The sequence below is a fragment of the Schistocerca nitens genome, chromosome 6, assembly GCF_023898315.1.
Source record: "Schistocerca nitens isolate TAMUIC-IGC-003100 chromosome 6, iqSchNite1.1, whole genome shotgun sequence".
In the NCBI taxonomy this organism is placed as follows: Eukaryota; Metazoa; Arthropoda; class Insecta; order Orthoptera; family Acrididae; genus Schistocerca; species Schistocerca nitens.
This window is the reverse complement of record NC_064619.1, coordinates 51,847,030-51,863,298: the sequence shown is the minus strand read 5'-3', so window position 1 is coordinate 51,863,298 and position 16,269 is coordinate 51,847,030. Positions and strand designations below refer to the sequence as shown.

The 16,269-nt window shown below is 38.9% G+C and overlaps 1 protein-coding gene across 8 annotated transcripts in view; it reads right to left on the bottom strand.

Moving 5' to 3' along the window:
- Positions 1-342: 342 nt before the first annotated feature.
- The window catches only part of LOC126262725 (alpha-N-acetylglucosaminidase), a 367,572-nt gene continuing 351,645 nt past the window's right edge, over positions 343-16,269 (bottom strand). For 6 of the 8 annotated variants that reach the window (XM_049959519.1, XM_049959518.1, XM_049959517.1 and 3 more), the window contains 2 exons: positions 6,399-6,537; positions 343-797 (listed from right to left, as the gene is read on the bottom strand). In XM_049959519.1, coding sequence (XP_049815476.1) covers positions 713-797; positions 6,399-6,537 — 224 coding nt within the window. In that variant the 3' untranslated portion in view covers positions 343-712. Of the gene's footprint in view, positions 798-6,385; positions 6,538-16,269 lie in introns of all 8 variants that reach the window. The other 2 variants (XM_049959521.1, XM_049959523.1) reach the window with 2 other exon arrangements.

The window sequence follows — 16,269 nt, the reverse complement described above, 5'->3', positions numbered from 1 at the left end:
GATTCTTCTTTCTAATGGGCATGCTAAACCTCAACAATTCCCTTGGTGCTATTAGTAAGGTACAAGTTGGGACTTTAGATTTCCTGATCATTTCTCTCTTTTGTCATTGTCAACAACACAAGCACAATTTGACACTGAACACAGACTTACCACAGTCATCTGCACTAAACAGTTCCACTTGCAACACCACACACATTTCACAAGGAATTGTGAGGAGGAAGAAGAACCTTTGCGCATGTGCAACTGAGTAATCCTATCCAATAATGTCATATGATTGGAAGTTCTCAAAATACTGCTAATATTACTTTTCAAATGTTTAATGAAGGTAGAAATTATGCTTACTTTTCTTTTATTAACCACAACTGCATAAATGAATGAAGTTTGTTCTTTGCCAATTATTAGTGCTACCTCTAGAAAACTATCAAAGATCCCATTGTCAAATAAAACAAACATGTTAACTGCTACATCACTGGCACAAAAATTCTGATTCTCTAAACACACAATATTTTAGTAAAAAATGTAATGCAATGCTGCACACACTAATTAATGCTTCATACTGTATATAACATTATTCATAATAGAAATGCAAGAAAATTGAATCATATTTGATGCACAGTAACATGTTGTCATTATAAAATTACTATCAACTGGTAGCTGAATTCTCAGCTGCAGTGTACAGCAAAGTTTTTTTATCAAGTTATTCTTCGATCTGTTATTTATCTGTTTCACGGAATCGCAGCATTGAAGTCAATGACTGGAATAATTCTCTCCAGAAGCCTGTCCATATATTGCTGAACCTATAATAAAAAGATAAATCATAATCAGTAAATGTCATTTATAATGACATAAGATTTTACTTTTGAATAAGAACTTGAAATGCAATAGAGAATATTTTCTGTCACTAGAATGAAATTTTCACTCTGCAGTGGAGTATGCACTGATGTGAAATTTCGTGGCAGAAGAAAGCTTTAATCTGACAGGAAATTTCACATCTGCACACACTCTGCTGAAGAGTGACAATTTTATTCTGGAAAAACCCCCAGGCTGTGGCTAAGCCATGTTTCTGCAATATCCTTTCTTCCAGTGGCGCTAGTTTTGGAAGTTTCGCAGGAGAGCTTCTGTGAAGTTTGGAAGGTAGGAGACAAGGTACAGGAGGAAGTAAAGTTGTGGGGATGGGTTGTGAGTTACACTGGGGTAACTCAGTTGGTAGAACACTTGCCCACAAAAGGCAAAGGTCCCGAGTTTGAATCTCGGTCCGTTACACAATTTTTCTGTCTGAAATAAGTACCTGAAACATGTAGAATGGATAAGGGAAATCTATTGCTTAACAAAAACAGAATATTGATGGACTCAAAACATGCTCCATCAGCACTCTACACTATTTTCTCTCTATATGAAATAAGTGCTTGATGCAGATGAATACATGGAAGAGAAAGAGTGCATTTATCAAAAGTGAGTGTTTCATACAATCTACAGCACATTTTCTTATAATCATTTTCTTTCTGTGCATTTAACCCAGTATCCCTTTACAACTGTCCATTTCATAATGACTGAGCCTTGGCTTCGAGCTTCTAACGTTGGCATGTATTATGACGCCATTATCATGAAACGTCTAATTTTATTTCTTATATGAGTATTATACATGGTGTGCATAAAGTCGGGGAACACTTTCATTTATTTGTTGCACAAGAACCAAACATTAAACACATATCATACCTATGTCATTTTGAAGAGAAACCCTGACAATATTTAAGGAACAGCATGCATTTGAGCATATTTTGGTGATTCTCAACATTGAAGAGACACAGATGACACATGTAATCACATGAATAATTTCCTTTGCACAGTTAAAAGATACCTATTTACAATGGAATTTCATTGTTTTCTGATCAGCTATTTCATCGCAATACTGTCAAATTCAATACAATGTTATTGAGCTTACCACTGTAGTTACTGCAGTAGAGAAAAACAGGTGTAAAGCTTGAACTTTTGTTGGTTATATAACATATTATTACTAATGAATATGCCTGTAATCCTCCAACCCCCCCCCCTCCCCCCAAGGAACAAGCTGCAAAGCAGCAACCTCATCACCCAATATTATACCAGACTGGAACAGCTGAACATATCCTTGGCCGGGGCTTTCACTACTTATCATCACACATGGAAATGAGGAACACTTTACACACAATCCTTCCCAGCTGTCATGTAGTTGTATTCTGCTGCCCATCCTATCTTACATAAAGCCAACTCCATTTTCATGTCGCAGCTACTCCCACCTGCTTGTCACATGGGAGCCCATGTGCATGGCCTGCCAGACACACCAACCCAGCACATCTTACTTCAGCCTCACCAGCTACTTCCAACTGCTTGCCACATGGGTGCCCAGGTGCATGGCCTGCCAGACACACTAACCCAGCACATCTTACTTCAGTCCCATCACAGGTTTATCCTATTCGGCATGACCACCTGTAGAAGCAGTCACATCATATACTAGCTGTGCGACAACTACTGCACAGCATTTCATGTAGGCATGACCACCACCCAAATGCCCACATGAAAGAATGGCCACTGCCAAATGTGGCCATTAGCAAAGATGACCATCCATACTGCTAAACACAAAACACTCAGTTTCAATGGTTGAGTCACAACCCGTTCCATCTGGATCCTCCCTCCCAACACCCTCCCCTCTCAATTACAGAGGTGGGAACTGTCCTTAAACACATCTTTGGCCGGCCACTGTGGCCGAGCAGTTCTAGACGCTTCAGTCCGGAACAGCACTGCTGCGAAGGTCACAGGTTCAAATCCTGCCTTGGGCATGGATGTGTGTAATGTCCTTAGGTTAGTTAGGTTTAAGTAGTTCTAAGTCTAGGGGACTGATGACCTAAGATATTAAGTCCCATAGTGCTTAGAGCCATTTTTGAACACATCCTTGAATCCCACAATCCTAATGGCCCCAACTCCACTACTTCCTGTCCCACACAAATCTCCACCCCTGCCTCACAACTCATCCTGCACTCACAGCCTCCTGTGTGTTCTATCTTACCCTTCCAACCCACTCCTACACATTCCCATTCACAGTTCCCCCCGCCTGTGGCCAGAACAAGCTCACTTGTGCCACACTCCTATCCTGTGCCTCTCCCTCCAGTTCATCAGTCACCATTTCCCAAATCTCATTCTGGAAACATCCCCCAGGCTGTGGCTAAGCCATGTCTCCACAATATCCTTTCTTTCAGGAGTGCTAGTTCTGCATGGTTCGCAGGAGAGCTTCTGTAAAGTTTGGAAGGTAGGAGACGAGATACTGGCAGAAGTAAAGCTGTGAGGACCGGGCGTGAGTCGTGCTTTGGTAGCTCAGATGTTGGTTTTTGTTAGACAGTTATCTCCAAGGGTGGACAAATTTCAAAAGCGTAATGAAAATTTCAACCTTTGCTATGTGCTATCAACTGCTTAAGGCCTGAATAATATGGCCATTGACAACCTTTACTCCTTCCATTATTTATTAGATTATGGATGTCTCTACCGACTGAGTGTGGTAAGTTTTTGGGAAGATGAAACAAACAGCATTTGTGAAATAACTGTAGTTCAGATAATGAACTCATGAAGAAATAGTAATATTGCTTCTTTAGTTAACCTCTCAAGAACTGCCACTGATTCTGATGTATACTGTGAAAAATCTACACAAATTGCAGTGAACAATACAGAATCAGAGGCAAAGTGAGTGCTTTGAGTTCCTACATAGCACTGACGTAGTTTTCATGTTATGAAGAAGAAGAAGAGGAAGAAAGCATTGCCTGCAAGGGTATCATTTGCAAACTTTTGATCACTCATCCTAGAAATCAGATCTGACATTTTTGACTATAACTTTTTCTACGAAAACTGAAAAATTATTTTCAGGTACAACACATGAACCTTGCCAATGGTGGGGAGGCTTGCATGCCTCGATGATACGGATGCTGTAGGTGCAACCACAACAGAGGGGTATCTGTTGAGAGGCCTGACAAACCTGTGGTTCCTGAAGAGGGGCAGCAGCCTTTTCAGTAGTTGCGTCGGCAACAGTCTATATGATTGACTGATCTGGCCTTGTAACATCGACCAAAACAGCCTCGCTGTGCTGGTACTGCGAACGGCTGAAAGCAAGGGGAAACTTCAGCTGTAATTTTTCCCGAGGGCATGCAGCTTTACTGTATGGTTAAATGATGATGGCGTCCTCTTGGGTAAAATATTCTGGAGGTAAAATAGTTTCCCATTCGGATCTCCCGGCAGGGACTATTCAGGAGGAAGTCGTTATCAGGAGAAACAAAACTGGCATTCTATGGATCACAGCGGGAAATGCGAGATCTCTTAATTCAGTAGGTAGGTTAGAATATTTAAAAAGGGAAATGGGTAGGTTAAAGTTAGATATAGTGGGAATTAGTGAAGTTCAGTGGCAGGAGGAACAAGACTTCTGGTCAGGTAAATACAGGGTTATAAATAAAAAATCAGATAATGGTAATGCAGGAGTAGGTTTAATAATGACTAAAAAGATAGAAACACAGATAAGCTACTAAGAACAGCATAGTGAAAGCATTACTGTAGCCAAGATAGATACAAAGCGCACGTCTACCACAGCAGTACAAGTTTATATGCCAACTAGCTCTGCAGATGATGAAGATAATGAAGAAATGTATGATGTGATAAAAGAAGTTATTAGTTAAGGGAGACAAAAATTTAATAGTCGTGGGGGACTGGATTCAATTGTAGGAAAAGGAAGAGATGGAAAAGTGGTAGCTGAATATGGAGTGGGGTAAGGAATCAAAGAGGAAGCCAGAATATAACTTATAACACTTGGTTTAAGAATCTTGAAAGAAAGTTGTATACGTGGAAGAGGCCTGGAGACACTGGAATGTTTCGCATAGATTATATAATTGTAAGACAGATATTTAGGAACCAGATTTTACACTAAAAGACATTTCCAGTGGTGGCTGCGAACTCTGACCACAATCTATTGATTATGAACTGTGGATTAACACTGAAGAAACTGCAAAAAAATATTAAGGAGTTGGGAACTGGATAAGTTGACAGAAGCAGAAGTCGTTGACAATTTCAGAGGGAGCATTAGGCCACAATTGACAAGAACAGAGGAAAGACATACAGTAGAAGAAAAATGGGTAGCTTTGAGAGATGAAATTGTGAAGGCAGCAGAGGATCAAGTAGGGCTACTAGAAATCCTTGGGTAACAGAAGAGATATTGAATTTAATTGATGAAAGGAAAAAATATAAAAATGCAGTAAATGAAGCAGGCAAAAAGGAATGCAAACGTCTCAGAAATGGGATCGACAGGAAGTGCAAAATGGCTAAGCAGGGATGGCTAGAAGACAAATGTAAGGATGTAGAGGTGCATATCACTAGGGGTAAGATAGATACTGCCTACAGGAAAATTAAAGAGACCTTTGCAGAAAAGAGAACCACATGTATGAATATCAAGAGCTCAGATGGGAAACCTGTCCTAAGCAAAGAAGGGAAAGCAGAAAGGTGGAAGGAGTACATAGAGTGTCTTTACAAGGGTGATGTACTTGAGGGCAATATTATGGAAATGGAAGGGGACACAGATGAAGATGAAATGGGAGATATGATACTGGGAGAAGAATTTGACAGAGCACTGAAAGACCAAAGTCGAAACAAGGCCCTGGGAGTAGACAACATTCCATTAGAACTACTGATAGCCTTGGAAGAGCCAGCCATGATGAAAGTCTTCCACCTGGTGAGCAAGATGTATGAGACAGGTGAAATACCTTTAGACTTCAAGAAGAATATAATAATTCCAATCCCAAAGAAAGCAGGTTTGACAGGTGCGAAAATTACCCAACTATCAGTTCAATAAATCATGGTTGCAAACATACTAACAAAAATTCTTAATGAACGAATGAAAAAACTAGTAGAAGCCGACCTCAGGGAAGATCAGTTTGGATTCCGTAGAAGCATTGGAAGACATGAGGCAACATTTACCCTACAACTTATCTTAGAAGATAGGTTAAGGAAAGGCAAACCTACGTTTCTAGCATTTGTCGACTTCGAAAAAGCTTTTGACAATGTTGACTGGGGTGGGGGGAGGGTGGTGGGTGTTGTGGGGGGGGGGATGGAGGAAGGGGGAGGGGGGAGGGAGGGAGAGGGAGAGAGAGAGAGAGAGAGAGAGAGAGAGAGAGAGAGAACACATCCAGTGGACACTGTTTTAAAACTATTTCTTCTGATCACTTACACAAAGAAAATGTTGTACTGAAATATATATTTCCCTCAATTTTTTTGCACGCAATTTGAAATTACAATCACCTTAGAGAACTTAAAATTCTCACATTCTTTATTTGCAGGCTACATAACATTTTCAATAAAAATACATAGAACAAGATGTCACCTGGCAACTTTACCATTTCAGATACTTCTCGGGCTCCTCGGATTCTTTTCCCAGATTATGGTTCGACTTTTTTCTGTTCTGCAACTTTCTTAGAACTCGTGCTCTCTTCCGCCAGCGTGCATGAATCTGTCTTGCTAGGGCAATGCTGTCACCTGCAAGGAATAAAGGCATTCAGTGAGTAGCACAAACAGAGATACACTGTGTGTATGTAGAATAAGTAACTACTATTTTGCAGGAGTACCAAAAGAGAATGGCAGAGTAGCCATATTATGAATAGCACATAAATGTTGTACATTTTACAGCAATAATTTAAAAAAACTGATGACTGGTATTGGGCTGCACTATTTAGTCCTGGAGAACACAAGGATAAAAACGTGGGATCTTGAGCATCAAGAACAACAGATCCCCCATTTTGTTGTAGATACAACAGAAATTAAAGCACAAGATGAGAGAAGTTGAACATATTATTCACAGAAAGATTATGATTTGATATGCAACTGATACTGAGATCATGACAGATGGAGCACAAGTTTCAAAGTGACAAGAATTGGAAAGTAAATTGAGTGCATCCTTTTAAAACAAACATCCTAGCATTTGCCCTAAGTTATTTATGAGAACTACAGAAAACACATATCTGGATGGTTAGGCAGGGATTTGAAGTCTGCTCTTCCTAACAGCAAGTCCCTTGTTTTAAATACTGTGCCAGATCACTTGGCCAAAAGATATTCAGATTTCATAGATGAAGTAATATAAATCATACAAATAAAGAAGAATGTACATAAGGAAATGGAAAACTGTCAATAAATGAAGACTGCAAATTCAAAAGGGGCTAAGTACCAAAATGAATGTTTCGAGATACTGAAGGAAAACAAATTTATTCCATGTAGAATTCCTCCATACAAATAATACAACAGCAAGTCAGACAGCTGTGAGCTGAACAACGAGTATGCCCGTAGTATCTCAAGAAAATGGCATTTTGGAAAAGGGCTAACTCCATTGTTCTTGTGTTGTTTTTGCAATGATTACAATAGCACAACGGCGATGGAATAAGAGTACCAAATATCATCTTGTGACATTTTACATGCATTTAACCACAAATCTCCTAATAAAGCATCCTGTGTTCTTTGGGTCAATATGGCATCATTCTTAAAAGGTCCTTCTTCTTCTCTCATGGTAAGCACTGGCAGTTGTCAACTTACTTTCGCTTCATATTTTGGAAATCAGAGACTGACCTGCCCTTCTTCAGGACAATGAATGTTGTCCATTATTACAGCTCATTAAGGATTCTTCATATTTTGACTTCTCCAAGAGAAGTTATTTGAAACCACAATGCAGTTGATATGCAAAGTTTGTTGCTGGTGATCAAGTTTTCTGTTGCTGTGGAAAAGTCAGAAAAGTGTGAGTAATTTATTTCCAGAACTTTGAATGGCTTTTTAAGTTAGTACTTCATTAGATTATCCGTAGCAAAATATTTCACTACTTCTTTCTATTTTCAGTTGCTGATAAACCTGGATCGCATGCCAGACACATACGTCCAGTGTCAGTATAAGTTGGGCAGACAGTTGTTCGGCCATTAGAACCTGCATGTACTCAATATGACAGAGCTACACTACACAAAAACTGCTACAAACAATATTAACATTAGACTTATTGACCACAGCCACTGGAGATAGTGAAAAATACATGGCTTGTTCGTTCATTCCGAGCTTGCAATTGAAAATAACTTAAAATGCAGGAAACAAAACATCGGAGTTATCTCGTAACTATGCACAAATTAATAACCAGCATGGAAAATACAAAAAAATAAATAAATAAAGATAAGAAGCATAATGAAATAATACAAAAGGCCAAAACACATATATATAAAACACAGCACCACTGATGGCTGGTGCGAAATGTTTGACGGTGTGATTGTTTCTAAACACAAACATACAACACTATGTAACTACACGATGTTGCAACACGATGTTCGGACCACATGCTCTTGCAGTTGGTGTAGGAACTCTGGTTGATCAACCCTTCATTGTGACAGAGCATTTGTTTCCAAGAATTCTCCTGGAAGCCTCAACATCTCACCGTACACCAGTTCTGTCGAAGAAGCATCTAGATCTGGTTTGAAAGTGTTTCTGAGGTGGATCAGTACCATGGAAAGGGCCTTGGCCCACTCAGTGTCATGGCACATTAACACTGCCTTAAGTGAGAGATGCTATTGCCCTATCATCCCATTAATGCCTCAGTGATAGCTTGTCATTTTGTGGTGAGTTGTGCCACAGAACTTCACGAGTTGTCTGAACTGGTTAGATTCAAATTGTCATCCTCTCTGTCATGATGTGTAACAGACAGCCGAAGTGTGACATCCAATATGACACAAAAGCGAAAGCCACAGTGTCTGCTGTAACGTTGTCCACCAGTGCAGCTTCAGGCCAGCAGGTTAACAATCTATCATTGTAAGTATGTAATGTTGGCTGTTGGATGATGGCAATGGACCAATGATGTTGATGTTGACGTGACTGAAATGGACCATTGTGATGGGGAGGCTCCCTATCGATGCTTGCACGTGGCGGTGTATGTTGCTGCATTGGCATTTAAGACAACACCTTGCCCATTCACGGCAGTCTTTCTGTGTACCCAGCCACACGTAATGATTAGTCACTAGGTAGGTTGTCAATCGAATACCAAGGTGGCATAAGTTATGTAGCATACTGAAGGTAAGTGGTAGGAATGGTCGTAGTTTTGATGTTACAATGTCCACAATACAGCTTGACATCACTCATTGGAATTTGGATAAGTTGCAGATCCAACACCGATTTTCCTGCTGATAAAAGTCCTTGTAGTTTCTGAGCTGACAGTGGAGCAACGGTATGTTTGACGTAATCAACTGTGCTAGAAATGCTTTCAACCCGAGACAAACAATCAGCCACTACACTGTCAATGCCGGAGATGTGCCAAACATGTGTAACGAATTGTGAGCTGAACATAAGCTGATTTTGTTGCCTACGTGAACAGTTTGTGTTGTTCTGGTGAAAGGTGTAAGTTAGCGGTTTGTGATCAGTGTAGATAATAAAGTCTCTAACTTACAGGTGAGGTCTGAAGTATTTGACAGACTTATAAACGGCCACAAGTTCTCCATCATAGGCACTCCACAGTTTTTGTGAGGGTAATAGTTTGAATGAGAAAAATGCAAGTGGTTGCCATATGTCACTACACTGTTGTTGCACCAATCGCCATCTGGCTAGCATTAACCACTCATGCCAAAGGTGCAGTGGCTCAGGGTGTTCCAGTAGTGCAGCATCTGCAATGTTCTTTTTGGCCACTTCAGATGCCACACACATGCTATGAGTTCAAGCTATAGGCAGGTTACCCTTGTTCTCTGGGTCGGTGAGTGCTACAATTAACAGTTCCTGTAACTCGGCCAAGTGTGGCAAGTGATGGTGATAAAAATTTAACATACCAAGGATTCAATTCAATTTCTTGGCCATATTTCAGCATGATATCCGTAAGATAGCTTCCACCTTCTCTGGCAGTGGTAGCAATCCTGCTGCTAGAAATAACTGCACCACTCAATGCATAGTTATAGTCACGTAACAATGGCACTGGGTATCCGCCCAGGATTGTTCTGGCATTTGGGGTTCTGTAGTCATCACAAGGCCGCCTTGCACTACCCTTTATCAGGATCAAGTGTAGCAGTGAGGACCAGGGGCTGTTGGAATGCTGCATTACACATTCACAAATTGTACTGTCAAACTCCGCTTTCGCAATTTTAAGATGATCTGGAGCCAAACATCATGATCTGCAAGATGTGGGGGGACTGTTGGGCATCTCTATGTAGTGGGCAGGTGCTCCAGGGGGTCATGTCAGAGCCGGTAATCCATTCAGCAGCTCTGCGTACTCGCCGTACACCACTTGCATTACTTTGGTAGCATGAATAGCTGTATTCTGCTGAAATCCGGACACTGTTAAGCCTATGGTGCTGTCAACTAGGCATGAGTACTTGATGGCTGGCAGTAGATTATAACAGGAGAGGAAGTCCACTCCAATGATAGGTTCAGTGATGTCTGCAATGCTATAATCCCACATGAAGGCTTGGTGTAAACCCAGGTCTAGTTGCAAGCGCAGTGTGCCATACGTTGTTATGACTGAGTTGTCTGCAGGGGTCAGACAGAAGAACATGGGTGGTTGCTTCCCGTGCAACATAGTCCATGGGTAAATGGACAAATCGAATCCACACTAACAAACAGGAGTGGGAACACTGATTCGCAATCCGAGGAGGAGCCTACTTCTGACTGCCATTGACATTTGGGTTAGTATAGGGGGGGCTGTGCATCTGCAAGCTTGCTTTCTGAATTTCCGGTGATACCAGCAGATGCCTTGCTGTTCAGGTTCAGTTGTGGAAGAGATCGTCCATGACCTGCTGCACAAGCGTTGGCAGTATCAATTCCAGCTTCTGTCATTGCTTGGGTCATGTCAAGATAACAGTTTGTTACCGGTAATCTGCTCTGTCAATAGATCTACCTTGGCCACCACAGAATCACAACCTTTGTGTGAAACATTTGCCAGTGCAATGATTACACCGACAGGAGCCAGTGACATTGCATCCTGGGTTTTATCGGCCAACTCTGCTACTACGTCCAAGGATGTGTCAGACTGTGACGCTATAATTGCTTTGACAGGTGGTGACAAATGACTGCTCTATACTGCATGCAGTAAGCTGTCCAGAAAGGTTTCCAAGTCTACTTTGCTTCTTAGGTGCTGCAAGTACTGCAAAGGCTTTCTGTATCCAATACCTTTCCAAGTGAGAACTTGACAGATTCAATCTTCCTGCAATGCTTATACTATAGAAAAATCTGGCCCCTACCTGCACAATCCACAAAGCTGGATTGTATGGCCACGAAGTTCATAGTCTTACAGCCAATCATCACATGGTGGGGTTCAGATCAGTCATTTTGCAAAACTCTTCTGTAAATGCTCATTAATCCAATGATACTATGCAAGTAAATCATGTCGGTGTCACCACTTTTTCAGTACAAGCTGAGCAGATTGTTGTTCAGGCATTAGAACCTGCATCTGCTTATTATGACATAACAACACTATACAAAAACTCTTTCGAAGAATATTAACGTTAGCTTTATTGATCACAGCCACAGAAGACGGTGAAAGATATACAACTTGTTTGATCATTCTGAGCTTGCAATTGAAAATAACTTAACATGAAGGGAAAAAAAACATCAGAGTTATCTCGAAACTATGCATGAACTAACTACCAGCATGGAAGATAAAAAAAAAAAAAAGGTGTAATCAAAGAATAAGAAAAGCAAAACACAGCACCTCCAGTGGCTGGTGCAAAATGTTTGACGACACAATTGTTTCTAAACACAAGCACACGACACAGGCAATACAACACTACATAACTGTGCAATTTTGCCACATCCATAAATGAGATATTTATGGTCAACACATTCAAAAATACCACAAGACACTAGAAACATGTACATGAATAGAAGAATTTCGTTTTTATTTTGGATTTTTGGTGAAGAAGTTGTCATTCCATACATTCGGTTCTTTCTTCAGGGTGATGCTAGGTACTTGACTGAGAAGTGCAAATAAATGAGATGCGATTTCATTGCCTGCCCTGCCACCTTCCATCGCAGTCCACATACACACTGTTGGATCACCAGTGTCATGCATATTATGTACACTGAAACTGTGAAATGAGAGTTACCACAGAGAGAATATATATGAATGTGTAAGAAAAGGTAGAACATACACTGTTGGAGGTCTATGGACGGTGCGCAAGTATCACTGTTTGGTAATATTGCAACAAGTGCATCAGTTCTCCACCACTCTCTTACTTACATTTTCACAATGTCTCTTCATTGCTTTTGGACCATCACAGTATTCTGACTCACAATGCATCATAACTTCACCCATCTTCATTGACAAATGTCAACTGACGAACAGCAGAGTACCAGTGGTAGAACGTGGACTTGGTGCATATCGACGTTCCTCATGGGTTCGAGGCCATCTACGAGCGACCACAGAAAACTAACAGGAGCACATATGGACATCGTTCCTCTTGTCAGGTAATGGCATTGAAACGTACCTCCTATTGACAGCAAAATCTTGTTTTTCACAAAAGGGTCCAAGTCATTTCTAGTCTTCAATTGCAGATTACTCTTATAAATAAAGGAGAATGTAAGCAAGAAAACAGAAGACAGTAAACTAAAATAGATTACTCTTTGGTGACAAACTATACAGTGGTCTAAGACACAATTTACAGTACAAGAACTTAAGCTAAAGTTGTCAGTAGATTCTTAATAAGTGGGAAAAGAGCAGCTGAAAAAGGTATAGACACTTTCTTATTCTCACTGGGCAAAACTACCCGTAAACAGCAGAACAATCACAATTGTCAATGACATAGTGATGCCCCAAAAAGCAAGTAAGGAAAGTACTGCATAAAACACAGGGGAATGGAATACATAGGAAATGTGGCCCCTAATTGAAAAATGTTACAACAATCTCTCCACAACAAAAGGTTCCAGATAACTCCCCAATTCAGATTACCAGGAAAATAGTGTGAAGGGGAAGAGGTGATCATGAGAAGAAGATTGAAACACTAACGAGAGGGTAGCGTTCTACAAGATGGAGCATGGGATATCTGAAATATTAATGTGGTACACAAGTAAGAAAAGGAATATAATGGCTGATACTACATGCAGTTGCAGTCACTGAAGTAAAGTGGAAATGAGAGAACAGTATCACATAAGAATAATATCAGGTAATATCAACTGCATCAGAAAACAGTGTAACAGGATTAAGCATTCTTTACAAACAGGAAGGTAGAGTAAAGAGTGAATCACTGCCGATAGTTCAGTGCTCTCTTAAATCAAAACCAAACTAACACCAATAATTATCACTCAGGAAGACTGATGTGTAACCCTACATCTATCTTGGCAATGAAGTATGCATACAAGCTATAACTGATATAAATGTCTCCTGTGTAATTATGCTGGGGATGATTCGTGAAGAAACAGTATAAGAGTGTAAAATTTGATTCGTGTCAGTCTCATGTTAGACCTGGAGAGAATAAGATATGTTATCTGCTTTTATTGAGAAAGTCTTGTACAGAAGAATTGAGTGTATTGTTATTGAAGAAAATATGGAGAATATCTTTGAAGAAACTCCTTGTATGTATTTTCAAGAATTTGATGTTATATTAAAGCATCTTACTTCTAGCATTACTCCAGACCGCAAGAGGAAAAGAAGAAAGAATTTACAATGCCATGGTCACACTGTTCAATAAAAAAAGCTCAATTCTGTGTCCTGGTGAGAAGACGCAAAACAATTAATGCTGATAAAGAATGTTAACAATAACAGGAGACTGGGAATTAATCATGAAGAAATTACAACTTTAAATGAATATTTACTGAAAATTTATCATTGTTGTCAGTGATAACTGGGTAAAAAACAATGTTAAGAAGAAGTATGTAGCTAAATACAAGCATGGAAAGTCAAGATTTTAGGGAATAATTTTGATTATAAGCAAGAATCAAATTTATTTGCAAAAGATACGCCACAGAAGATTATGAAGTTGTTGATTGGAGAATTGTAATTGTAAAATTGTAACTGTTTTAACTATGTGTGAGTGCTGACTTGAATGGGAAAAATATTGATGCCTCTGGCAGATTTAAAGGCTCGGGGTGGTGAGATAACTACTGAATTAAATGTGAAAGTAAAGGCTCAAGGGTGTTAAAATTTGAACAAGCTATTGCTGAAACAAATGTCAAGTTAAATATGACAAAGATCAAGATAGACCTGTGCCATTAAAATCTAGAAATAAATAATAAAATCTCCAAATTACAATCTGAAATTTCTACTTGAACAAGGGAGATACATTCTGAAATTACTGAGTGATGTGAATTGGAGAGGAAAGAGGTTAACGAACAATTTCAACAGATCAAAGATATCACTGAGCAGGATTCTACTGACACTACAATCAGACTAAATGTTTTAGAGCAACAAAATGACTCAGGCATAGCTGAAGTCTCAGGCTCTACTCTTACAATATTCCAGAAGCACATTAGTGATTTAACTGAACTACTAATACAGGAAAAGACTGAACCATCTGTTGGTATACCTCATTTGTCAGATGAAACACATGATAAAAGGAGAAATTCCGAAGGTTTTGGGATGAATTAGTTACAACAATAAAAGAATTTTATAATAAACAAGCATAAAGAAAACTGTGGATTCCCTACAAAAGCTCTAGAAAAACTCTGTTTAAAGAATGGGACAAACCTTTGTAAACAACTGTCAAATTTTGAACCGGAATGGAATGTTCATCCTACATACCTCTTCGGGATAACTTCTAAATAACTGACAAACAGTGTGGTGACTCCAAGAAGATTCACGTTGTCCTTAGTTATTTAGAAGGAAAGTGGGTGAATGGGGAACAGCCAATTCTCATGAATTTTCTTCTTGGAGCGATTTTCAAGAAAAATTTAAAAAGAAGTACTGGTCATCTCAAGAAAAGTTAACAACTGAATTATTAGACCCTAAGTAATATAATATTAGTTGGGGTAGCTGTAGGAAGTATACAGAATGACATGCGGCAAAGTCCAATATATAGATGACCCTATAAGTCATTTAATAAAAGTGTTAGTACATAAATTGCACTACCATGTATGAAAGGAAATATAGTATTCATTTTGAGAATGAAAACATGGTCCACGTACACTGTCTCCTTTTTACTATCTATGTGATTGGCCAATTCCAAGCTTTGGTCTTTTTCAGACACCTGTAATATGTTCAAAAATGGTAACACTGGCTTATGCATCAACTGTCTACAACCTATGACAAGTATACTTTATAATCCAAGTTACTTACATAACTTAAGATTCCAGCTTCATTTTGCATTATAATAAATTGCTGATAAATGTGGACAGGGATTGATTGATTGATTGATTTCTTTATTAATCCATCTAACAATTTACATTGTGTGGATTTCGTCAGCAAAATCATATACAATACAATATACCTACAATTCATACACATAAAATTAATATTTACACACATTTTTTTAAAGTATCTTACATTAGTTTTATATCCTTATGTAATTTTCTTATAGTACTGTAAAATTCTGGATTTCGTATTATAATTATTTCCTCATGTATTACAATGCAGGCTACCTTAATTACGCTACATGTTTTAATTCAGATAGTTCGTTACTGCATAATAACTTTTATTTAATAAAAAAATTTTTAGTTTAGTTTTGAACTGTCCAATTGTGTCAATATCTTTTACATTTTGGGGTAATTTATTATATAATTTAACGACATTGTACAACAAGCTCTGCTGAGTTTTAACTTTATTTTTCCTCTCTAGATGCAGATTGGATTGCTTTCTAGTTTCATAGCTGTGTACTAAAGAATTTTTAACATAGCAGTAAATATTTTGTTTTACATACATAATACTTTGAAAAATGTATTCACAGGGGACAGTTAGGATTTCCTGCTTTTGGAAATGTTCAAGGCAGTGAGCCCTACTACCACTCCAGGTTATTATACGAATTGCTCTTTTCTGTAATTTGAAAACTATTTGAATATTTTTACTCTTGACTCCCCAAAATACTATTCCATAAGTAATAACAGAGTGGATATAAGAAAAATATACAGATCTGACACATATAGTATCACACACTGCAGTCAGAATTCTAAGAGCATAGCATGCTGTACCGATTCTGTTAAAAAGTATTTTAATATGTTCTTCCCACTTTAACTGACTGTCAACATGCGTACCAAGAAAATTTGTGTAGTCTACAAATTCTATAATTTCATCGTTTAACTTAAAGTTGTTATAGTGGGGTTTTTTTGCAGACAGAGAAGATA